Source organism: Glycine soja, chromosome 3, assembly GCF_004193775.1.
Source record: "Glycine soja cultivar W05 chromosome 3, ASM419377v2, whole genome shotgun sequence".
In the NCBI taxonomy this organism is placed as follows: domain Eukaryota; kingdom Viridiplantae; phylum Streptophyta; class Magnoliopsida; order Fabales; family Fabaceae; genus Glycine; species Glycine soja.
This window is the reverse complement of record NC_041004.1, coordinates 23,810,866-23,837,171: the sequence shown is the minus strand read 5'-3', so window position 1 is coordinate 23,837,171 and position 26,306 is coordinate 23,810,866. Positions and strand designations below refer to the sequence as shown.

The 26,306-nt window shown below is 36.9% G+C and overlaps 1 protein-coding gene across 3 annotated transcripts; it reads right to left on the bottom strand.

The window, feature by feature from the left end:
* Positions 1-5,893: 5,893 nt before the first annotated feature.
* LOC114406315 (putative pentatricopeptide repeat-containing protein At3g47840) lies at positions 5,894-11,203 on the bottom strand. Of its 3 annotated transcripts, none has more exons than XR_003665402.1 (3): positions 10,693-11,203; positions 7,774-10,056; positions 5,894-6,354 (listed from the first exon to the last, which is right to left on the bottom strand). XR_003665402.1 is itself a non-coding variant. In XM_028369000.1 (2 exons), exons 1-2 carry the CDS (start codon positions 11,039-11,041, stop codon positions 7,985-7,987), a joined length of 2,421 nt encoding a protein of 806 aa, XP_028224801.1. In that variant the 5' UTR covers positions 11,042-11,203; the 3' UTR covers positions 6,767-7,984. The 3 variants fall into 3 exon arrangements, 1 of the variants encoding a protein (XP_028224801.1); XR_003665403.1 differs by lacking the exon at positions 5,894-6,354 and adding an exon at positions 6,767-7,105; XM_028369000.1 differs by lacking the exon at positions 5,894-6,354 and having other exon boundaries at positions 6,767-10,056.
* Between the last annotated feature and the right edge of the window lie 15,103 nt (positions 11,204-26,306).

Sequence of the window (26,306 nt, the reverse complement as noted above, 5' to 3'; positions counted from 1 at the left end):
ATTAAAAAAAAAGACTCAACAAACCTCTAGCTTTGGCACTTGTTTTCACAGTAATTTTTAATTGAAATTTCGGAACTAATATTGGTATAACATAGGCACCAATTATAGAATAAATTTTGAGCCAAAACAGCAAGCACACTTCCCTTTCACTTTTTTTTCCTGGATACTAATTTTTCTGCCAACTTGTGTGATTTTTATTATTTTTTCCTTTTATCCAAATCACTTGGTTCTTTTTTTATAACTTTTTTCCAGATGTCTAGCAAATTCAATAAAAATTTCAGCTCAAAATTCGAAGTAACCAATTCTCAGTAATTTTTACAAGTTTGTATGTCCAAGTTGCCAGCACCAGCGATTTTTTTTTTAAGCATGGTATATTGATTGCCTTGGGCTTACTTTCAACCTTCCTATGTATGTTGAACTCACTAGGATTGTTTACCACAGTTTTAAGAGTTCAATATTCACTTAGGATCAACATTTCAGCCAGCAATTCAATCACCAAAACTCAAATTCACAATAGACACAATCAAAAGGAAACCTAAAAGTTCAAGAAAAGGTTCACAATCAAAGACTCTCTAAGAATTTTGCATGAACATGTTAAGGACTAATTAACATGAAAGATTTGACTCAAATCAAATAATAGGCTAAATTAATTTCATACACTCATGAACAAATGAGTTAGACAAAGAAACAAGAAAAAAAAATTCAGCACAACATAAGAAATCTTATGTGACAAGTTTCATGACTAGACATGACTTCTATGACAAAACTACAATAGGTGAACAAGTCACTCTAGATTTTTGAGGTTTTCTTCTACTTTAATATTTTTGTAAGAATTTTATGGTTTAGGTTTCAGTCACAAAAAATAACAAGACAAAACTCAAAGGAACCTAAACACAACACAATTCATGGTTCAACAACAAGAACAAGAAATTTGAACCATAGAAAATCAAATCTAGCTTCTATAGCAAGTTTAATCGGTGGAAACTCTAAAGAATCATGTTAAAAACATTTATCACAAGACATGTGAGGAGATACATGGAGAAAAAAATGAAGAAACAACAATGGAAGAGAAGGTAAAGCAAAAAATTAATGGAGGTTTAAGGAGCACCTACTTGAAGCTCTTGTGCTCTGATTACCACTTGATGGAAGCTTGCTTGTGGGGCTTCTATGGAGGTTGCATCTTTGAGCTTCAATGAGGTCCTTTAATGGTGATTTTCCACCATGGAGATGCAGTGGAAGACAAAGGAGAAGAGGTGAGAGGAGGCGCCATCCACTAGGGAATAAGTCATGGAAGAAGGAGCTTCACCACCAAGATGAGCCTTGGATAAGAAGCTTGGAGAGGATACTTCAATGGAGGAAAAGAAAGAGGGAGAAAAAGAGAGAGGGGGGAGCACGAAATTGAAGGAAGAAAAAGGGAGAGAAGTTGAACTTTGAGTTGTGTTTCACAAGACTCTCATTCATCAAAGTTACAACAAGTGTTACACATGCTTCTATTTATAGACTAGGTAGCTTCCTTGGGAAGTTTTCTTAAGAAAACTTCCTTGAGAAGCTTCTTTGAGAAAACTTCCTTGAGAAGCTTCTTTGAGAAAACTTCCTTGAGAAGCTTCTTTGAGAAAACTTCATTGAGAAGCTAGAGCTTAGCTACACACACCCATCTAAAAACTAAGCTCACCTCCTTGAAAAGTTAGCTACACACACCCATCTAAAAACTAAGTTCATCTCCTTGACAAAATACATGAAAATACAAAAAAAAATCCCTACTACAAAGACTACTCAAAATGTCCTGAAATACAAGGTTAAAACCCTATACTACTAGAATGGTCAAAATACAAGGCCTAAAAGAAGGAAAAACCTATTCTAATATTTACAAAGAAGAGTGGATCCAACCTTAACCCATGGGCTCAAAAATCTACCCTAAGGTTCATGAGAACCCCAGGGCCTTCTTTAGTAGCTCTAGCCCAAGCCTCTTGGAGTCTTCTATCCAATACCCTTGGACGATAGGATTGCATCACTTTCTAAAATACACAGAAGTAGAGAGCACCTCTAGTTTCTTTCTCCCAACTATCTTCTCTTTCTTTTCCTATAAAAACTTATTTTTTAGAGCAAAAGTATTTGGTGTTTAGAAGGTTCGGGGATCATTTCGCTGCACACGATCAGAACCAACGGGTTGTCGCATCTTGGGAGAGGAGCACGGTTAGAATTTCTTACCCGTGCAATGGAGGCGTTTTCTCTCTAAGGATAGCGTTTACGCACTTCAACCCAGGTTATTTAATTCTTTCTCTTGATTTAATTTTTCCTTACATTTATTATATGTTATAATGCATTATTCATGTGCTGTCAATTAAATTTATCTTGCTACTGTTATTTTGTTATTTAATTAAAGGCTTTACATTTTTCTTCTTATTTATTTCTTTCATTTTTTATTTTATTTTTCTAACAGACACTAATAGAGGCACATGTAGCACATCAGTCAAAATTAGTATCTTTCCAAATGTAAGCTTTAGAAGAACTTTTCTCTTTTCTAAAATTGGAGTAGTCCTAGAATCACTAAGATAAGCATGTTTTTCTTCATCCCCGCAGTATTGTAGGAGGTAACATTCACTTGAGAGACAAAACAGTTTCTCTTCTTCTTGAACAGCGACGGATCTAATGGGGACTAGCAGGGACTTTAGCCCCCTCGCCCCTCGCCCCTCGCCCCTCGCCCCTCCCTAACCAATTCTTCATACATAATAGAGGTAATGAGAGTGCGTGAACTAGTGATCTATTCCGCTATGCCTGATTCTCTTATTATTATGTTGTACATCATGTCTTTTAAACAAAAGAGTAATGAAAATATATATTCTCACTTGATGTTGGGCTTGGAGATTTTGGGTCTGTTTTGTATATGGTTTAGAGAGTTATACACAATGTTGTATGTTATCAAACTTGTAAGAATGAAAGGGATAGGAATATCGTAACGACTCCTAAGATATATAAAAAATATAAAATTATTATTATTATTATTATTTAGTTGATTTTTTTGTGTCAGCAAAATAAACAAACACAGGCCGCAATGCCCAAAAGGCCGAAACAACTGAGACTTCTGAGAGTGGCCCAACAAACATATTATTTTTGTATGTCATGGAAAAAAGCTATGGACTCAAACAAAGTTCCAAAAAATCAAAACAGACAAAAGGGGAAAAACACCCTTTAAGCTGTAACCCTAATAACCCAACCCATAATCTGAACTGTTTTCTAGAGTCGTACCCATAGGAGATGACGCAGATGGATGAGTTGAAGGACAGCGGCAGCAAAACGAAGGGCGTAGAGGTTTTTCAGCGACAGAAAAGGTTGTTAAGCCCTGTCCGGCTACGGCAAAGGTCGCCAAGCCTTGTCCGACGACAGCTCAATTGCTTCTACTTCGAAATGGGTTTGAAAACCCGAGCCTGAAAAACATAGGTTGAGAAGAAGAACGAAATGGAATGTCGTTCCACGAAAACGCGAGCAAACTCGCAATCCAACAACTTTCCAGCACAGAAACGATCTTTGTTGTGATCTTACTTGCTGGAGGTCCTAAAAACACGAGATCGTACAAGTTTCCGAGTAAACTCGTGATCTTGACAACATTGTATACATATAATTAGGAGGGGTTAGTGGTCAGTTTTTTTTTTTTTTTTGGTGTTCTGGTAGTAGCAAAGTGTACGTGGTTTCTCATGTAGAGAGTTTTGATTGGTGGTTATTAAACATTTGTGGCATCTTCATGAAGATTAGCTAACCATTGAACCATCACCAACATACGGGGATAGGAGGTCGTGCACATCTTTGATTGTACTTTATTGGAGATAGAAGATTGGCCAGTCATTGGAGAATGATGAAGGAACGGTAAAAATGTCGTGATTTTTAATCCGTTGTTTAATTTTAATTAATAATATCATAAATTTAAATGATGATTATATTTAATGATCCTACTCATTTTTAAGGAATAATTTTCTATCGATCAATATGACTTATATCATTAATACACTTTACAATTAAATAAAAATAAAGAAGAAAATTAACAATGTATATTTAGTAAAAAAAATCAGTTTATTTAAAAATGGTCATATATTTTTTAAATAATTATTTATTAGAACATACATATTAAAATAATTATAAAAAATTATTTAAAAAAATAAAAGAAAAAAAACTCAACCCCTTTAATTGATTTATAGTCCATCTTTGTTCTTGAAAGTGGGGTTAGTAGTATGTGGGATATTATTCGTATTGTGATAAAGTTTTTGACCGTACTTTTTCTTATTTGGTTTGCCTTTGTCTTGACACATAATGCTTTTGCCTTTGTTGCAACGCATTCCTTCCTGTTGGTGCTCATGGTAAATCCTAGAGTGTGTTTGAATGAGAAAATTTAAAATATTAAGAATTTTAAATATTATAATTAAAATTCTTTTATTTTTAAAATTTTATGTTTGGATAAAAAAAAATTAAAAGTGTGAGGGTAAAAAAAGAAAATGAAGACAAAGAGAAAAGAGGTTAGTGGGCTTCCAAAGAGAATAATATTAATGCGTCATGGGAAGTCACAGGAGAACTAGGACACGACAGCACACTATTATGCTACTAGACCACAACATTTAGTCAGCTACGCAAGACATATGTGTCCCCCTACGCCCACACCCAATCAACGCTCCGCGAGCTTGGATGGTGCTTCTCGAAGAAGAGAATCATTGGCGTAAGGAAAAAGTCGCGAGTTCGAGAACAAAATTTCAAGAACTTTCAGGAAGAGAGAACTAAGGTGATAAAAGAAACACGCGAACGTTTTGGAAGGTTCTTCTATTAAGAAGAAAATTTCAATTTCTTACATTTTAGAAGAAAATTAAAATTTCACATTTTTAGTTGTTTGAAATTCTGTTTTAAAATTCTAAAAAATTAAATTCTTCATAACAAAATCCAAACAATGAATTTTAAATTAAAGAAATTTAGATTCTCTGTTAAATTACTTTCTTCGATTAAAATTCTCTATCCAAACACACTCTAAGATTGTTCGAAGAAGTTGGAGCAACAACATTGTAGACAACTGCCCAATACTGAGAAGGAGTAGCAATAAAAGACCCAACAAAGAGAACAATAGTCTGAGACGTGTGGAGGCACACAGATTTATTTGTGTAGTGTAAAAATCCTCCAAGATCTAAGAAACTCTTAGCAAGGCCAAGGTTGCAGAACAACATGAACCATTTTTATTAGATATGTGCCCAGGAAAAAATCTCATTCGAAAAGGAAGAAGACATGGTTTTAAAGAATATAAAATCCAACGTCTATATTTCCTGAACGTTACAGAGTGCACTGCAACAAAGGCAAAAGCATCATCTGTCAAGACATACATGGTTGTCTAGGACAAACCAAATAAAAAAAAATGATCAGAAACTTGATCACTATAAGAAAAATAAATTTAAGAATAATATCCCACGTACTACTAATCCCACCTTCAAGAAGAAGGGAAACCATTTTGTTTCTCAAGTGAATGTTGTGTTCAAGTGGGTGGTAGATTTTGGAGTTATCCAACACATTTGTGCAAACAGAAATGCATTTACCTCCTACAATAATGTGGGGGGAGGGTGGTGAAGAATATGTTTATCTTGGTGATTCTAGGACTACTCTAGTTCTAGGAAAGAGAAAAATTCTTCTGAATCTCACATATGGAAAGATATTGGCTTTGATTGATGTGCTACATATGCCCTTTATTAGAGTCAACTTAGTTTCTGTAGCACTATTGGGAAAGGTTAACGTGAAAGTATCATTTGAGTCTTACAAAATTGTTACGACAGAGAATAATGTGTTTGTGGAGAAAGGATATTGTGATCAAGCAACTTTTTGTACTGAATGTTTCTGAAATAATTATGAATGAAACTGCATCTTCTTTTGTTTACTTGGTTGATTCTTTTGATATGTGACATGCTAGACTAGGATACGTTGATATTTCTGCGACTAGTGACGCATGTTAGAATTGATGATTCATAGATTCAATCCATTTTCCAGTCAACAGTATCTATTTCATAGTACACTAATCTTTTGGCAGACATTAGTAATCAACAATGATAAAATCCTATTACCTGCATTTTGGTTTTCACATTTACTCCATTTTTGTAGGGTCACGGAGACAGCAAAAAATTTCCAGCACAGCTGAATATGGGCTGGATTGTGGGCTTGTGGCAATGTTAAGCGACAATGAGTGATCTCAAAAGCAGTGTCTTTAGCCCATTGATCAGCTATCCCCGGAGCAATTCATGAAAGAGATTGGTCCTTAGGCCAGAGTCTACAGATATTATACTCATCTGTATAATTCTTAGTGACCAGCCGCGTAGAAATCAAAGAGTTGGATAAGTACTAAACAAATAACAAAAAAAATGCATTTGCATTAGAATTCTGCATAGTCAGTAATTGACGGACTACTGCATAATTTTTTGAAAATAGAACACATGTAAAATAATGCTTCTTAGTGAACACAAGAAAATACTATTTGATTCTAGGTTTATGGCCCTCAATAAATACATAGAACAGAATCAACGGATGCCACCAAGATAATAGAACATTTCATAAAAGAAATGATGTCATATATCGTGGAGGAAGGCATGCATAGTAGAAGAAAAACAATAAAATAACTCTCTTACCTCTAATAATATAACTTTCAATTAGAAACAAAATAAACAAAGAAGGAGAACAATATTTCTATAAATTCAAACATAGCTGTACAACAAATTCAACGAACAATAAATTTCAGGATAAGTCTAAGATAAACTGAGAGGGAGAAAAAGGAGCTTTGTATTATTATTACTCAAATGAAAACTGATTACAATGGGAGTATATATAGAGGCTGACCTTATTGGTACAGCTGTAAAAAGTAAACAGAAAATAACTTCTAACAAACTATCTATTAACAGTTCTAACAAACTAACTGCTTCACAGTTCTAACTAACAAACTATCTACTATAGCTAACATTTAACGTATTATACTCCAATACCTCCTCAAACTCATGAGGAAGGTTTTTCAGAAGAAAAATCCTTCACATTGAGTTTGTCCTTAAGAAACTGAAAACGATCTCTTTATTTTGGAGTTGAACTGATTTTCAACCATGACCTTGAAATGTTGAAAAACAGTAAATGTTTCAGATTTAGATTTTAATGGATAATGCCAAGTAAATCAGGAAAATGCATCAATAAAGGACACAATACACAAACAGAATGAGAGATGGACCCCACAGATCAGTAAAATTAAGTTCCAAGGGTTTAGAGTGAACTGATTCAGAAATGGAGGAAGGCAATCTATGTGATTCAGAAATCAGGAACAATTTTATTCAATGGAGCAATTTTACAATGATTTATGTTTTCACTACTGCAGTTTACCATATTAATCACTTACCTACTGCTTCTTTAAATTTTGCTGTCCCTTGCAATGTTTTGTTTCACAAATCTCCCAATTACAACTTCTTAAAAACTTTTGGCTGTGCATGTTTCCCTTTTTTGAGACCCTAAAACACTCATAAACTTGATTTCAGATCCAAAGAGTGTCTTTTTCTGGGATATTACAGTTGTACAAAAGTGGTTAACAGAAAATAACAACTTCTAACAAACCAACTGCTTCACAGGTCTAGCTGACTGACTGTCTACTGTAGCTAACATTTAACATATTATACTCTAATAATAAGTGGTCTAAATCAATGGAAATAATGGCAAACAAGTTAAATTAAAAAGAAAAGAAAAGAAGAAGAAGAAGACAAGGAAGAAGCAAATACCGAGTTTTAATACCTTTTAATAAATTTGTTTTGTCAAAAAGAAATAGCAATTTTCTGAACGCCATCTAAATCAGTTTTTGGAGAACCCACATCAAGCTAGATGTTTTCAAATAATTAGACCAGGAAAACCAATTTCCAATAATCATTTGAAATCTATGAAATATGGAAACTCAGAAAAACAACTATTTTCTAGCATTCCCAAAATGAGGCAGAATGTCCGTCTGCTAATCTTCGACGTCATCATTTAGAGATCTTATTTCCTGCCTTGCATCTCCTATATTTGCACTCAATAATTCCAAAACAGTTGTGATATGTTCACTTTGTGGATGAGCCTGATCCCCAGCAACAAATGCATTTAATTTATCATTGACATTAACCCAAGACCATCCTCGCTCCTTTATTACTCCCTTTGACTTCATTAACTTTCTTATATGTGCAGCTTCCTTCCATCTCCCCTTGGCAGCATATATGTTAGCCAGAGCAATATGAGTTCCAGCAGAATTTGGATCCAACCGAAGTAACTGTTCTGCTGTCCATCTTCCTCGGTCAACATCCCCATGCACTCTACATGATCTGAGTAAGGTAGACCACACAACATCATCAGTATAACATGGCATACTTCGTATCATGTGCTCAGCTTCGCTCAATCGCCCTGCTCTGCATAGAAGATCAATGATGCAACCATAGTGTTCTTTTGAAGGACTGATCTGGTACTCATTAGTCATTAACATAAAATAGTAGAAACCAAGATCAACCATTCCAGCATGGCTACATGCTGTCAGGACCCCAATGAACGTCACATAGTCTGGCTTTAAACCAACACTGGAAATCTTCTCAAACAAATTAATGGCCTCTTGGCTATAACCATGTTCAGCATACCCATTAATCATGGCTGTCCACGATATTATGTTATTGATTTTCATCCCATTAAAGATTTTTGAAGCTTCTTCTACACTGCCACATTTTGAATACATACTAATAAGAGCACTGTGAACCATTGCTTCATGATCTATGCCAATGCACAGTACATGAGCATGCACCTGTTTTCCTTGTTCAAGAAGTGCCATGCTTCCACAAACACTCAGCACACTAGAAAGAGCGAATTCATTTGGTTTTGGTCCTTCCCTTCTCATCCATGATAGATAGTCAAAAGCTTCTTTTGCATAACCTCCTTGAGAATAAACAGCAATTATAGTGCTCCAAGAGATAATATCTTTTCTAGTTATACCATGAAACACTAGAGAAGCTGACTTTAGCAGCCCAGATTTTGAATAAAGAGTAACAATGGAATTTGCCACAGACAAAGCATCTACCAAACCTAAACGCAATACATGGCCATGAATCTGTTCCCCCCATTTAGCAATAGCAAGATTTGCACAGGCAGAAATTACGGCTGCAAAAGTGTATTTATTAGGACTGACATTTGATTTTCTCATTCTTTTAAAAGCTTCTACTGCATGTTCTTCTTCACCTTTCTGTACATAAGTCGTAATAAGGGTTGTCCATGAAACTACATCTGGCATCTTCATTTTTTCAAATAATCGCATGACATAGTCTGCTTTCCCACATTTATTATACATGGTAGCCAGAGTATTAATCACAAATGAGCTCTCATCAAATCCTTGTTTTATTGTTTGTGTGTGTATAGCTTTCCCATGATGTAACAAACTTGAATCAGCAGATGCTTTTAAAGCAATGGCAAATGTATGTGAATCATAGCCCACTTTTGATATCCACATTTCAGAAAAGTACAACAATGCCTCCATATTGTAGCCAGCATGTACAAGCCCCGCAATAATGGCAGTCCATGATACTACATTTCTTTTTGTCATTTTTTTAAAGACTCTGCAACCTTGTTCTATTTTGCCTACTTTCATGTACATGTCTATTAGGGCACTGCTGACAAACACTGAGTTTATCAAACCAGATTTCACTGAAAATCCATGTAATAATTCTCCAAAACATATGTTGACACCAAGTCCACAAGCCTTGAGTGCAACACTAATCATGAATTGGTCCCTTTGAAGTCCTGGCTGGACCCACATATTTGAAAACAAGATCAATGCTTCATACGAGTCTGAGGCATTGACATAACCAGCTATTAATGTAGTCCATGAAATCTCATCTCTGTGAGTCATTTTATCAAACATATACCTAGATTTACAAAGTTGTCCCTGTTTCACTAATTGCTTCAGTTCAGAGTTAAGTTCAAGCATATTATGAACAGAATAGGCATTTTGAGCTAGCTGTTCTTGTTTTGCTTGTTGGATCAGTTCTCTGCATTCAGTGGCAGTTCCTGTAAAAATATACCTGTTAGAAATATAATATAAAGCCATTTACGTCTCTTTATATATTATATAACAGCTTAATCTTTTAGGTAGTTGGGACATGATATCAGAGCCTACATGACCAAGTGATCTAGAGTTTGATCCCTACCACCCTATTTTTCTAACAAAATGAATTAATTTCAGCACAAGGGAAGTGGGTATGCACATTGTCCAAATGAATTAATTAACTTCAGGCTCAAAGGGATCTTACATGAGGGGGCATATTAGAAATATAATACAAAATAATTCACACGTCTTCATTTAGCTTGAGCCTTCGGAATAGTTGCTTCATGACAAAACTAACCTAAATAATGTTGAAACTTAATAATTCATCATTGAATAACACGAGCCATCTAGATAAGAAATTTTAAGAAACTTAAGTAAGATTACTACTTTACATTATTACACATAAACTGCCATAATACAAAACCATATTGTAATTCTGTTGAACTTAGATGAATTCAAATAAACATGCTAAAAACAACAAACCTACTAGTAAGCTTTTGAAATCAAGTAAGTTTTCTTCTTCTAAAAGAAAAATATAAATTAGACCGTGCTGAGGCGATTCATTTATAAATTTAACCATAATAAACACGCACACTCACCTGGGGAGGAATAAGTGAGAGGTGAGTCGAGGTTCCTGGAGAATACGGCAGTCATTGAATGGAGAGAAGAAGGAGGGTGGAGTGCGAGGGCAGGCGAAGAAGCATAGCTACGATGCAGCCAAAAACGCTGCGGGGAGGGTTTAAAGAGTATTCGGGGTGAGATTAAAGCATCGGCCTTGAGGAACATGTCGAAGATAAAGGGGCCAGAGGTTTTGGAATTGGAATGTTTTAGAATATTCCAATGGAATAATCTGCATGAGGGAAAGGGGAGAGGGACAATGATGGGTTTTCGAAGGAGATCGAACATTTGGATGGTGACATGGACGACAACATCTGTTGACAACAACATTGAACATTGAATTTGTGATCTCGCTTATGCTTGTTGGGTTTAGTCGTGGAAGGAGGCGGAAAGCATGAAGAAGGTTAAATGGCGAGGAGGAGGATGCTACATCAGTGGTTAGAGTGGATGATAGGATGCAACTGCAAGGTTAATGGAGGCCAAGAAAGAAGGTCCAACACCATTTGTGTTTAAAACGATTTTCTTTTTAAATATTAACATTTAAAAAAACACATATTACAATGGTTAACGTAAATTATTTAATGGTAAATACATTGATTTGGATGGACGGATCAAAATTATTAATTTTTTATTTTAAAGAAAGATTAGATATTTCTCTTTTAAATTAGGAGAACCAAAATTACATATTTATAAAATTTTATTTTAACCTTTCCTTTTATAATGTTCAACTTTTAAGTTCATATTTTACCTTTTAGATCATTAAAAATATTTTTTCTAATATTCTTGCTTAGCTAATTTTAGACATGGCAATGGGACGGGTATCGTCTCCCCAATTCTTGATCCCGACTTCCCAAAATGTCTCCGTACCCATATTTCATACCCGACGGATTAAAATTTATTTTTTTTGTAAAGAAAATATTAAAAATTTGATTTTAGAAAAAATAAATTAATTGTTAAACATTTATTTTTAACTACTTATATGTCAATAAATTTATTATAACGCATGTGTCTACAAAAATCATTAAGAAAAGAATATTAAATTATGTAAAAATTCTAAAATAAAATTAACAAGTAATAAAAATTTTAGGTCTTTTGATTAAATTATGCAAAAATTCTAAAAAATTTAAGTGGCAGGGCAGTTCGGGGTCGGGGCAAATTTAGTAATCTCATACCTGTACACGTATCCGACTTTTGGTTATCGGAGAATATCCGAACCTAAATTTATATCCGGTCAACTCGAATATTACCCGTCAAAGTCAGGACGGATACCCACGAGTACGAGTTTTTTTTTGCTATGTAGCTAATTTCTGTGGTTGATCCCTATGGTAAGAAAAAGAAACGCATTGATTTGTTTCTCAAAAAAGGGTTCACAAAAATTATTAAAAATAAAATACAAAAACTGATAGTTTGGTCCAAACAAAAAAAATCATTACAAATAAAAAGGAGTGGTTAAAATAGATTATAAAAATTATCATGAATGCTAGAGACATCAAAACGTAAGAAATGGTATTAACGGTCAAAAATATGTTCCCACAATTTTCTAAAACCTGAAAATCATCTCAGGTCAAAAATAGAAAACATGGGTTTTTAGCGTCTTAGCAACATAGCATGCGACCCAAAGCAATTTGAAGTTCCCAAACACACAAATCACCCCAAAAACAATCCTAAAACAATGATCCGTGAGGGTTAGAGTGAAAAGTCCCCCCATACCTCAAGTGATGACTTGAGCTTTGAAGAGAAAAAGATGAAAAATGGTCTAAAAGTCCTTGGAATCTCCTTCAAGTGGCCTTCCTCACACTAAGAGACAACAAAAACACCTTCTCTCTCTTCTATTAGGGTCAGTGGGCAGAGGGTTGGGGGCTGTTATGTTGGCTTTGTATAGGGTCCTTCAATCCTAGGGGCATATGTGCTAATATGTTTATATTTAAACCCTTTCTCCCTAATTTTGATATATTGCATTTTAGTTTTTTTCATTAACGAGTCTCATGTTTAATTTTATTCTTCTAATATCACACAAGACTATTTTTATTTAGTCTAGCCTTAATAAAATTATTTTCACTAATATCCCACCCTTAAATTATTTTAGAAAAAATATTTCACTAAAGCAATCTATATCAATCACTTCATTTTATTTTAAAATATCACAAGCAAATTTTTCCATATAAATAATTTCACAAGAAAATTAAATTAAATACAATCATTTCATAAATAATTCACACAAAATAATAAATTGAGTTGTAGAATTTTAGGGTGTTACAATTTCCATCTTAAGTGAATTATCAAATGCGAACATCATTATTAGCAACATGCATTAGGGGCAAAATCTGAATAGCTTGAAAATCACCTTGATTGAAAATATGTGTCATTATTCCTAAACGCAAAGAATGCATTCATATTTTCAAGGCCGATAGGAGGTACAAATTAAAGAAACATAATCACATAGGGGCTATCTTTTGATCTTAACCATGGTTGACTCCATATATTCATTGATTGACAATTGCCAATTTTCTTATCACAATCCATGAAACATGGAAGCTACACCATACAAAACTTGGACTGTGCCCAAGATTGGCATCTAAGAAGTCTACATTGGGAAATATTTAGCTTGAATACTTTTATTTTTTATTAAATTTTGTTTAACATATTTTAATTGAAAATTATTATTTTCACTTCTATTTAACTTTATTATAAAATGATACTACTTTTTTTCTATTTATAAGACTCAATTACCTAATTCACAAAGATTAAGTAAAATTGTTAATTTAGTTTATAACAATAAATTTGTCCTAAATTTATATACTTTTCCAAAAATACCATTGTCATTAATGCTTCTCTATTTGAAGTGAAATTTTATAATATTATGAGAGAGAGGGGGTGAGAGAGAGAGAGAAAGACTGAGAGTTAGGGAGAGACATGGATGGTTGGATCATGTTGGGTCGAAGATGACAAATAGATAACAGATTGGATATCAAGGACATGATAGATCAAAGGACAACACATACATCTTCTTCGCAAATTTCCTTGATATTTTAAATTAAGAGGCTATGTGGAGGGTTTTTCAACAATGGGAAGAGGTGGAGGATGTGTTCATTCCTTTAGAGCGAGAGACTGGGGAGAAAATTCAGATTTGTGAGGATGAAAACGGGAGAGGATGTGGAGGGTTTGGATATACTATTGGATCATATTTGGATTGGTACATACAATGATACAAGTTGAGGGTCAATGCTTCCAGATATCATCGTAGGGAGAAAAAGATTACAAAGGAGAGGGTGAAGGAGGGAAAGAAGTATGGGATCATTAGGGAGGCCAAAAGGGATGGATGACTTTATGTTGCAGTGGTGGAAAACAGAAAGGCAGTAGTAAAGGAAAATCAAGAAAAAAGGAATGAAGGCCTAAAAAGACTATTATCAAGAAGCCAGACTCATCACAAGAGAATGCGGGCTGGAAAAGGTTATATTTTGAAGTTCAAGAAGATGAAATGCAACGGTTGGAGGGTTGTTATGTCGGAAGGGTGCATAATACATAAGGCATATACAATGTGCAGGAAAGGTTAGTGGAAGAGGGATTGAATTCAATGAAGGTGACACAATTAGGAGGTGATTGAGTGTTGATTCGCCTTGTGGAGGTAGAAGATTTGACGAATATGATCCGAGATGTAGAACCCATCATGTCACAATATTTCTATTAGCTATATAAGTGGTCACTTAGAGAAGTTGTAACGCCCTGAAATTTTGATAACCGTAGATGTTTAATGTTTTTCTTATGTTATTTGATCACTTGATTAATTTGGATGAGTTGAGGTATTGTGTGAATTAACCATATGTGATTTGTTTGATGTGGATGTTAAGATATGTGGAGTTTTATTGACTTAGGTTGAAATTATGCGATTTCAAGTTTTACCTAAACTTGTTCCAGTAAAACCATGATCCTGGATACAGTAACCGTTGGATCGCCTTCAGATTTGGACTGTAGTCTTGCAACCCAAATCTGCACTTTTTGACCGCTAGGATTTTTAAAATAATATCTGGAGTGTAAGATATGATATTTTCACCAAAGTAGAAAAATTTGTTGGAGCAGAATTTGCCTAGGCAAGCAAAATTTCGCCTAGGCTAATCTAAGTTGGATTAGCTAGCACATGCAAGCAAATTTTCACCTGGCCGAGTCTTGCAGGATACAAATACATCCAACAACATAAAACAACCATTTTGCTTCCATCTTCTTCCCTAAACCCTCACCCAACACTCCCAACCTCCTCCTCCTCCACCATCGACCACCGGTGACCGTCGCGAGTTGTCGTTGCTTGCCACAAGACCATTGCATGGAAAGGAACACTTTAATCAGAGCGGAATCTTCAAACTCAACTCAAGGATTCGATAGAGAAAAGAGCCTCCAATCCTCCCTTCGTAGTTTCTTTGAGGTAACTGTGATTTCTAAGCCTTCTCCTAGTTAGTTTGAGTCTATCTTTGCATCTCTCGTGACTTGGGTACCATTATTGGATGTTTTTACACTTCCTTTGAAAAACCCTTGAAAATGAGACATTGTAAAAGTTGTCTTTTTATAAAATAGAATTCACTTTTGTAACCTTCGTTGAACCCTGGTCATAGTGGTGTGACTAGAATTTCACAATGATGTCTCTTTGATGTGGATCTCAAAACACCCCTTTAGCCCTTTTTTAAAATTGTATGGGTATTTGACCCTAAAAGTTGAAATTAACCTTGTCTTTGAAATCTATGCTAAATTATCTTTGATTTGGTATATAGAGCTCCGCGTTTGGACGAACTGACGTGAATCTAAGAGATCTTAGAACAACATCGCAAGGAACTAACAGAGAGATGCCTATGTTTTATACTTCATATTGCATGGAAATAGTATAAACTTTGTCAGTAAGTACACATAGTTTTTCATGAGGAAAAATACTTGTACTTGGGGGCATGCCACTCGGTTTGGAACTTCCTTGAGACTCAGGTTGATCACTATGGGGGGAAAGTTGCCTATGCACGACAGGGTGACCTCGACACTTGCGGCCTAGTTTTACTATGTAAAAGTGTCATGTGGACACACTTAGGTATTTCCTAATAAATGGTACCACATTGCATTTTAGAGTTGAGTCAGGTACATGCATCGTTCTGAGCATAATTGATTTGAATTGTGGAAAAGTTGATGACTAGTTTATTAAGTGTATGTTGAACTAATGGGTTATTGAGAATGATTGTGGTTATTGTTATTGTTTTTTTGTCAATCATTGTGATTTGGTGTTTGTTGATATTTTATAATAAAATCACCCATGCAATTTTTGTACCGTGTGATTAGTGTCTGTGATGATCTCAAACTTTCGTTCGTGGGAGCAGAAGAGCAACAATAGGTGACTTGGAGGGAAGTCTTTTGTTGGAGCCACCAAATTGACGTGATAACGTTGGAATTTATTTTGGGGGAGAGTTGTATTTTGTTATAAACTCTTCATTAGTTGGTTCCTTAACTCTTTTTTATTAGGCATGTAAGTCTCAGGTTTAGATATATGTAAAAACAGAATTATATTTTGACATTTGAATGATATATAGTGGATTAATATATATATATATATATATATATATATATATATATATATATATATATATATATATATATATATATATCTGTGTGTGTGTGTGTGTGTATGTATGTATGTATTCATGTGTTTGTGCGTTGTTTGATGAATGTATATCGCGAAAAATTTACCAATCTTTTCATAATCAAATTATGGTTCTTTCACTTAAAATTGAAATGTTACATTTTATAGTTAGTGATATCGTAGCGACGAGGCGAGTCGTTATAGAAGTGGCTACTGAGAGATATGTATGGGTAAGATGTTATGGGATACCTTTGGATGCTTGGGGTGTATGTTTCTTTAAGTTTATTGGTAATTTTTTTTTGGATTGTACTTGTCAATGGATATCAATACTATGATGAAGAAGAGATTAGATGTGGCTAGAATCCTAATTTGAATTGATAGGCGAGAATGGTCAGTATAGTGAAAAAGTATGCATAAATGATTATATTTTCGCTATCAGGATTGTGGAGGAGACCTTCACTCCGACAACATATGAGAATGATTTTGTGTACTATGAGAAGGAAACCTTGTCCACAACAAAGTCAAGGGGGGTGGCTGAAGTATAACTAGTTGGAATTCGAGGAATACATTGATGCAGAGGATTTTGAGTTTCAAATGTGAAATCCTAAAAACATAACTAAAGGAGATACGATAGAGGATCAGGGGTGGGATTTTCGGGAGAAGGACCATGTTGGGATACTAATTATATATGAAAATGTAACAACACATGATGTGGATATATCTGGTAGTAATGAGAAGTTTCAAAATGATGAGGTTCAAAATAAGGAGGTTGAGTTAGGTGTCAACAAGGATAAAGGAGACATGGTTTATACAAATGTGGATGAGGGGGAGGCTTTAAATGATAGCGTTGATAATTCATAGGATAATATGGGAAATATGGGAAATATGGGAGTGTTTATGGTTTCAAATATATATACAATTGAGTTGGGCATGTAGGACATAAATTTTGGGCCTACAATGGAATCATTACCTATTTTGGACTGTAGGGGTACTGAAAGGGGTGTCCATGAGAAAGTTGAACATGACAAGGAGGTAAAGTTATAAGGTAGGCTTGTTTAGGAGGAAAGGGAAATAGGCCTTGAGGATGTTGGGAAAGGTGTTTTCAGGATGGAAGGGTCTTTGTTGGAATTGGGAGAGCCACTAAAATTTGGAAGGTTTGTTCTAATAGAAGTAGAGGGGGTTAACAAAGGAGCAGAAAGGGAAAAGTATTGAGCATAACACTAGTCCTTGATTGAAAATGCAGATATGGGTATTTTGCAAGAAGAATGAGGGATTTGAGCACATGAGAAAAGCATGATGACTTGCGAGAGGGTGAAAAGGGGTTTGGAAACATAAATGGGGCATTGGGTTTGGTGGAGGTGGTGGTAGGATTAGGATAGGAGAAAAATAATTTCAACTTGTGTGAGAAGTGTAGAAGAGGGAGGATATAGAATAAGGAGGAAGGGGAGTTGTTATTGAAGGATGAGGGTTGAGGATTTAGGGCCTATTCTTGTCACAAGAGGGGTAGATAGACTGCTGTCATACCCTAATTTCGTCCGGGGACCTTTGCTTGATGACATGCGACCATTCTTTGGTCCTTGTGAGGTGCTTGGCACCCATCATTAGGCAATTTATGAAATTCCAGGACATGCCAAAAAACCAAAAAATATTGATGCACAATCCGTAAGTTTCCGTGACACACCGGAAATCAAATGGAAGCATCGTTGCATAATTAAGTGAGATTCCGTAACATTCCGTAAGTCAAAAGGGGGATGATTATGTAATCCGCAAGGTTCCGTAACATTACGGAAAGAAAACAAGTATCGTTACGAGATTCGTAAGTTTCCGTAACTTTACGAAAAAAGAATCACCAAAAAAGGTAAGGGGGTGAACTTATCAAGATAGGGGTGTAAATAGCAATTCAAATCTAGGCCCTTCTAGAACATTTTGGAAGTTGGGTTGCTTAAGGAGGAAGCAACTGGGCGGCAAGCTCCTCCACGTTTTTGAAAAATGGTTTTCGGGGCTTCCGCGGCTTCCGTAATACTTCCGTAAAATTTCCGAAAACCTTGGGTAAGCATATTCCACTTAACATTGGTAAAAGGGAAAAGAAAAAAGATGAAAATCAAATTCGAAAACAGTTCCGTAAGGCTTCCGTAACTTTTCCGTAAAATACGAAAAGGGGGGTGAACTTAGTAATTCGGGTGCGCTTAGAAATCTTCTTCATTAAGTCTTTGGGCGGCAAGCACCTCCTTTTTTTTCTATAAATAGGGGAGGGGGAGCTGTTTCAAAATGTTCAGCCCCTTTGGCACTTCTCTCTCTTTCGAATTTGCTTGGAAAAATCATTTCCGTGAAGAAAATCTAAGCCGAGGCGCTTCCGAAACGCTTCCGTAAGCGATTCTGTGGAAATTCTTCATCGTTCTTCACCGTTCTTCATCCGTTCTTCGTTCGTTCTTCGTTCTTCAACGGGTAAGTTTTCGAATTCGAGACTTTCAATTCATTTCTTGTTTTGTCTACTTTCACTTTAATTTCGTTTACTTTCAGTTTTCTTTTCTTCCGTTTTTAACGTGCTTTAACCATTTATTTAAGCCGTTTTCTCATCTAATAAATGATAAAATGAATTTCAACCGATCATTTGTGTTGTAATCTCGTTTAATCACTGTTAAAACGAAATCTAACCGATCGTTCACGCTATAACCTCGGTTAAACCAAAAAAAGTAAAATAATAATAAAATAATCAAAATATCTTTGAATAAAATAAATTAAAAAAATCAATCGGACGTTTTTCTTTGGAAGTTTCCTTGAATGAATTGATTAATAACCAAAGTGAAACTAAGACTAAAATAGACTCACAAATCAAGTTTTGTCCGAAAATCACTAAAAACCGTTTTAAGGTCCAACGCCTTAAACGGTCCTCTTTGCTTTTATCGGTTAACATGGACCGTTCAAAAGCATAAAATCAACATGTGACTTTACCGCTTTTGCAAGAACTACGTAGGTCTGATTTCCTCATCGCAATTGAGGATACGTAGGAGCAAAAGCCCCGCTTTTGTCGACCACCCCAAGAGATCGTTAATGGTCCAAATGCCTTAACGTTTCTCTCCTTTCAAAAACAAGAGATTGTTAATGGTCCAATGCCTTAACGTTTCTCTCCTTTCAAAATCAAAAGACCGTTTAATGGTCCAACACCTTAAATGACCCTTTTGTTCAAATAAAAAACATATTTTGCAAAAAAAGACAAAAAACAAACTTAAACCAAACACTTTGTTCCGAAAGAACTACGTAGGTCTGATTTCCTCATCGCAAATTGAGGAATACGTAGGAGCAAAGGGAAACACCCTTGTCGACCACAAAAAGAGAAAAATATAAAAAGGGTATAAAGGACATAGAAATGTAAAAAGGAACATAAAAAATCAAAGTCATGTTTGCACATTCGATTAAAGGCTGCCGTCCCTTGGGACGGACGTGTGGGGTGCTAATACCTTCCCCGTGCGTAAATACAACTCCCGAACCTTTTCACTAAAAAGTTCGTAGATCGCGTCTTTTCCGGTTTTTCCGACGTTTTCCTCAAATAAACGTTGGTGGCGACTCCGCGCGTATTCCTTTCGTGGAACACGCATCCCGCGAGTCTCGCGTCGCCCTCCCGCCGAAGGGTAGGTTGCGACAGTTGGCGACTCCACTGGGGAATGTTTTTAGAGAGTTAGGCCATTTAATCTTGTGCAAAGTTTTGCCATGACTTACTCCTTTGTTGGTTTCCCTTTATTATGTTCTTGTATATATAACTCTTTGATGCTTTTAGTGCATTTTTTTGTATGCATGAGGTAAATATTTATTCATTTGATGCACACAAACACTAACACTATTTGCACACACGGTGAGTTGAAAAAGGGCCCTATACCCGGGTTCGTGGGAACATAAGGAGTGGAGGTGAATCTGTGATCATGCTAGGTCTCCGACTTGCTTGATTGCAGTGAACCCTCATCTAGAGTTTTTCTCTTTGAAGACATATTGTTGCTAGTAGTCCCTACTGCTGCATTATGTTCTTCGAAGAGGATGATACCTCTAGAAACCATCAAGAGAGATATGACTACCTTGGGGATTATCACTAAAAGCCTAGTTAGCTCTCTCCCTTATAGGTCCCTTAAATAGGGGCACGGAGCAAACACGCTGCGTGCCATTTTTCACACTGCCATGCATAAGTATCATATACCCTTTTGCTTATATTTGTTTGTGAATATTATCGTACTATGTACATCCCCGTGTTCTGCCTTTCACATATGCATCATGCGTGGGTTTCGTCTTTGATCCCCTCACTTTAGCAAACCGACGGAGGGTCCGTGTCGCCTTCTTAAAAAACATACGTTGGGTGCCATGCTGCCCAAACGTTGTATCCAAGAAGGAAACAATTTCTCGGGCTCCCGTATCCGTAAAATGCATTCATATCATGCATCGCATAAGCATCTCTTCATAACATCATAATGAACATATCCTTCCTGGATTTGTCCGTTATCATATTCCAGCCTCACATTTTGCATGAGTCATGGCATCATCATGCATATGCGTTCAACAAACTTTTTGATCTGCAAAATTGCATACCATTTGTTTTCATGTTTGCTCATCCTTGCGTTTTCCTCTACAAAACAAAAACAAAAAAGGGGAAGCGTGAAAACTTCACACTACATTCTTAGTTTCATGTGTTAGGAGCCAACCATGTTGGGATCATAAACCCGTTTCACTTAAAAACAAAATAATTGAACATGGTACCTAATGCATGGTTAACTAGGAAATGGTGTTTCTTCGGGCATCTCAAATTTCATAATTACATTTTCCATGCATAGCTTAAAGTATGCCCGAGTCATTCATCCCTATGAGATGTTGTTGAAGTATTGGCGATCAGAATTGCCATTCCTTGGATTATAGGGTTGAACCAAGCTCATGCTTTTACAAAAAGGTTCATCAAGTCAAGTTGAAATATGGAAGTAACCGGCTTGCAAAATTAGGGCAAAAGATGAATCGAGTCACATCACTGCTTCGTCTACTGCCAAACATATTTAGGATTATTGATGTCCTTGTTACTTCCAGTTTCACCTTGACAAAGATGTCGTGGACCATGTTGAAAATCTAAATTGATTCAACCCCATATCCTGCGTAAAAATTCGCAATCTTCAACTGTACATCATTCGCATACATCCATGCTTTTCATTGGTTGCATTGCTCATTGCATTCTTTCCTTGAAAAAGGAAATAAAAATAAATAAATAAATAAAATAAAATAAAAATGATCTTAATCATTGTTATCAAAAAGAAAAGGACACGCTTTACGGCACCCTTACCGAACTCGTGCTAGAGCTAGAGTAATGGGTGAAGCAGAGGAGGTGCAAGAGAAGATGAAGGCCGACATGGAGGCCATGATGAGCGTGAAGAAGATAATGGAAGCCAATGCGGTTGCAATTGCCGCTACCAGCGTTGTTGCTAAGGTGAACCTGATGTCCCCATCCGGCATCAACCAAATGAATCATCCAACCTCAGATATGGTAGGCAAAGATTTGGGAAGTACGGGCAGCCCCCATAATGTACAAATTCAAAACGAGCACGCCTTCCCGCCATATGGCTTGCCTCTCAACTATACGCCACCCAAAGTGGCGTACACTCCCGATAAGAATGTCAATAACTCCACTCCGATACTCATTGAGAACAAATAACCTCATCAGGCACATATCTCTCAAACCATGGGGGAGACACATGAAATTCCCCACCACAATCTAGCTGACTTCGAGCCTTGGCTCGGATATGCCACTGAAGGGCAAGCAGTTGGTGGTATACCCTTTGAAAACACTTTGGAGGGCCCTCAGTTTCGCCCACAACCACAACCATTGCATTTTGCGGTGGGAAGAGCCCCTCCTGCTATGGCCGAAAAGGGAAAGGCGGATCATCTAAAGGAAAGGCTCAGGGCCATTGAAGGAGGTGAAGATTATGCCTTTGCTAACCTAGAAAAGTTGTTCCTAATACCCAAACATGGTCATTCCCAAGTTCAAGGTGCTGGACTTTGACAAGTACAAGGGGACTACTTGTCTCAAGAACCATCTAAAGATGTATTGTCAGAAGATGGGGGCATACGCAAAAGATGAGAAACTGCTGATACATTTTTCCTGAGAAAGTCTTACTAGGACAACTGTCGCCTGGTATACTAACTTAGGAACCTTCTTTAGTCCATTCTTGGAAGGACCTAATGGTTGCCTTCATTAAGCAGTGTCAGTACAATTCTGATATGGCTCCGGATAGGATGCAACTACAAAAAGTGTGCAAAAAGGGGGCACGAATCTTTCAAAGAATACGCCCAAAGATGGAGAGACTTGGCAACTCAAGTAGCACCCCCAAAAACAGAGAAAGAGATTATCACAATGATAGTAGACACGTGACCGGTGTTCTACTATGAAAAATGGTGGGCTACGCACCCTCAAAGCTTTGCGGATTTGGTCTTCGCCAGTGAAAGGATCGATGTGGGTCCGAAAAGAGGCAAATTTGATCATCCTACTAGGATGACTGAGAAAACTGGGGCAAATGAAGAGGGTGAGAAAGAGGAGAAACCCATGCTGTGACTGCCATTCCTATACGGCCAAGTTTCCCACCAAACCCAACAATGTCATTACTCAGTCAATAACAAACCTCCTCCTTACCCACCACCCAGTTATCCACAAAGGCCATCCCTAAATCAACCACAAAGCCTGTCTACCGCACTTCCAATGACGAAGACCACCTTTAGCACAAACCAAAAAAACACCAACAAAAAGGAATTTTGCAGCAAAAAGCCTGTAGGGTTCACCCCAAATTCCGTTGTCATATGCTAAACTTGATCCCATATCCACTCAATAATTCAATGGTAGCCATAACCCCAACCAAGGTTCCTCAACCTCCATTTTTCTGAGGATACGACTCGAACGCAACGTGTGCTTATCGTGGAGGAGCCCTGGGGCATTCCATTGAGCATTGTATGACCCCGAAGCATAAAGTGTGAAGTCTAATTGATACGGGCTAGCTGAAATTTGAGGAGAATCGCTTGTTGAATCATAACATTGACAAGCAACACCATACATGGGGCAATTCTGGAAGCTGTTGTTATGACTCATCAGGATTTTCAAGTTTATGCCATTATTATAAACCACAGTTACAATGCTAAATGATATGGATAAAATGGACATCCTTGTCCCTCATCCTCTCACAAACGCATGTTTGCTTATTCAACTTTCACCGGAATGTGGGTGCAAGCCATTGGTCTATTTGCTCAAGCGACCTGCGCTCCTGAGTGTTGACTTCCAAGACTGTTCAATCAGAGATTACTCGTCTTGCATGTTGGTGGGGGTGCCGTAAAACAACGAGTAAAGTTCAAAACAAATAAGTTTCAAAATAAAAAAATAAGTTTCAAAATTAAAAAAAATAAAAAGGCATTTGATTGACTGTGTTTTCAAGTAAAAATATAGACGTTCATGTGACTTCATTTTATCATTCCAGAAAGTTTGTCTTCTTAGAGAAGCGAGTTGTCAAGAATATGATGTTGGACAAATGGCCTCAGTTACCTTAAGAAAAAGGGGGGTTGAATTAAGATGCAAAGACTATTCCCCAATTGAACTATCACTCTTTCTTTTTGGATTAACAATGCACCCTTAACATGAATTACTCAAAAGGCAAATCAAAATAAACTTCTTTAAAGCAAAAGATAAATAGCAATAAAAGAAGTTTAAAGGAAGAGAGGAATGCAAACTTGATTTATACTGGTTCGGCCACTTCCCGCGCCTACGTCCAGTCCTCAAGAAACCCACTTGAGATTTTCCACTCTCTTTGTAAAACTCCTTTTACAAAGTCTGAACCACACAGGGACAACCCTTCCCTTGTGTTCAAGAATCCTCTACAATAAGAGACTCTCAGTCTCTTAATCCCTTTTCAGAAGTAAGAAGAAGAGAAGAAGAAATCTCTCTTAAAAGGGATAGATTGTACAATGAAGACCAATCAAAATTCCTTATTGAATATGCAAGTGGTTGACCAAGGAATCTTTTTGAGAGGATAAGACAGTTCAGTTCAGAAAAACTCTTAATCTTTTGAGAGGATAAACTTTGTGGGCAATGAAAACTCTCTTTAAATTCGTGTTTCCAAGTCACCTTTGATGGCCATTCATAAACCATTTGAATAGATATGTCTCTTGGAAATTATTTTCTGAAAATCCCCTCTGGTAATCAATTACAAGACTTATGTAATCGATTACAGGTTTTAAAAATTTGAATTAAAACATTTTCAACTACTGGTAATCGATTACCAGAGAGCAAATCTCAATTTGAAATGATAGAATTCTTTGGTCAAACCTTTTGTTTGTTTCAATTTGGAAACTTCTTCCTAAAGATTCTAAGAGATCAAACTTGATCATATATCTTGACTTTCTTGGATTCTTGTCTTGAATAAAACTTAGAAGCATTTGATCCTTTAGCATCATCAAGACATCAAAACATCTTGCTTCTACATAGGAGTCATTTGACTTAATCCATCAACTGAAAGATCCTTCAACTATTTCTCGTCCTTGGAAAATTCTTTTTGCAAGAATCAACTGCTTCTTTCATTCTTCCTCACTATGAGGTCGTGAAAACAAGACAACACTTGGTACCTCTAAGCCCTACACTGGGGCAACGAAAGGCACCATGCAAAAACCTCAAGCGAACCTAGGGGCAGATTAGAAGTTCTCACCCAATAGGTTCCCTCCTACAAGGTCATGACGAAAGACAACGATTGGTACCTCAAAGCCTTACACTGGGGCAATGAGGGGCACCGTGCATGAGCCTTAAGTGAACATAGGGGCCGATCAAAAGTTCTCACCCATCGATGTTTTTAACAAAAAAAAGGAGACAAACCCTAGGATTTCAATGGATTGATTAAACATCAAACGACTCCATTGCCGTCACTCCAAAATGGTCAAGTGACTAAATCAAAAAGAACATACACTCTGAGGGAGTTCCCAGAGAGATTTGCAAAAAGATAGGATGAGGTTGCATGAATTATCACCTCTTTCAAAAGGACAGTCAATCTGTGTTTTCCAAAAAAAATTAAATCAAAATCAAAATCACAAAATAGGGAAAGAATGTCATGAACATTGTACAACTTTCCTTTACATTGCATTGTTTCATATAAAGTCCGCATTTACCAAGTTTCACGACAAAGGTTGCATGCATTTGCATCCCTCAAAATCATGTTAACTACATAGATTCCCTACATCTAATGTCCAAATCTTGTGGATTTGGGATGACCAGCCCTCTCGATGAGTCGATCTCTTGCTTTCTCATAAGGGTGGCACCTTGGGTACTAGTTACCCTCACCGTTGAGAGGACTACACGTCCTAACCTTAAGAGGACTGTGTGTCCTCACTTTCAGAGGACTACACGTCCTCGCCAACAGAGGGTTGCACGCCCTCACCTTTAGAGGACTACACATCCTCGCCTTCAGAGGACTCCACGTCCTCGCCTTGAGAGGACTACACGTCCTCACTATCAGAGGGCTGCACGCCCTTACCTCCAGAGGACAACATGTCCTCGCCTTGAGAGGGCTACACGCCCTCACCTTGGGTACTAGTTACCCTCACCGTCAGAGGACTACACGTCCTCGCCTTGAGAGGACTACACGTCCTCGCCTTGAGAGGACTACACGTCCTCACCACCAGAGGGCTGCACGCCCTCACCTCCAGAGGACTATAAGTCCTCGCCTTGAGAGGGCTACACGCCCTCACCTTAGGTACTAGTTACCTTCACCTTCAGAGGACTACACGTCCTCGCCTTCAAAGGGTCATGTACCTTCAACTTCAGAGGACTACACGTCCTCGCCATCAAAGGGTCATGTGCCTTCACCTTTGTAGGGCTACATGCCCTCACCTTCAGAGGACTACACGTCCTCACCTTTAGAGGACTACACGTCCTCGCCAACAGAGGGCTGCACGCCCTCATCTTTAGAGGATTGCACGTCCTTGCCATCATAGGAC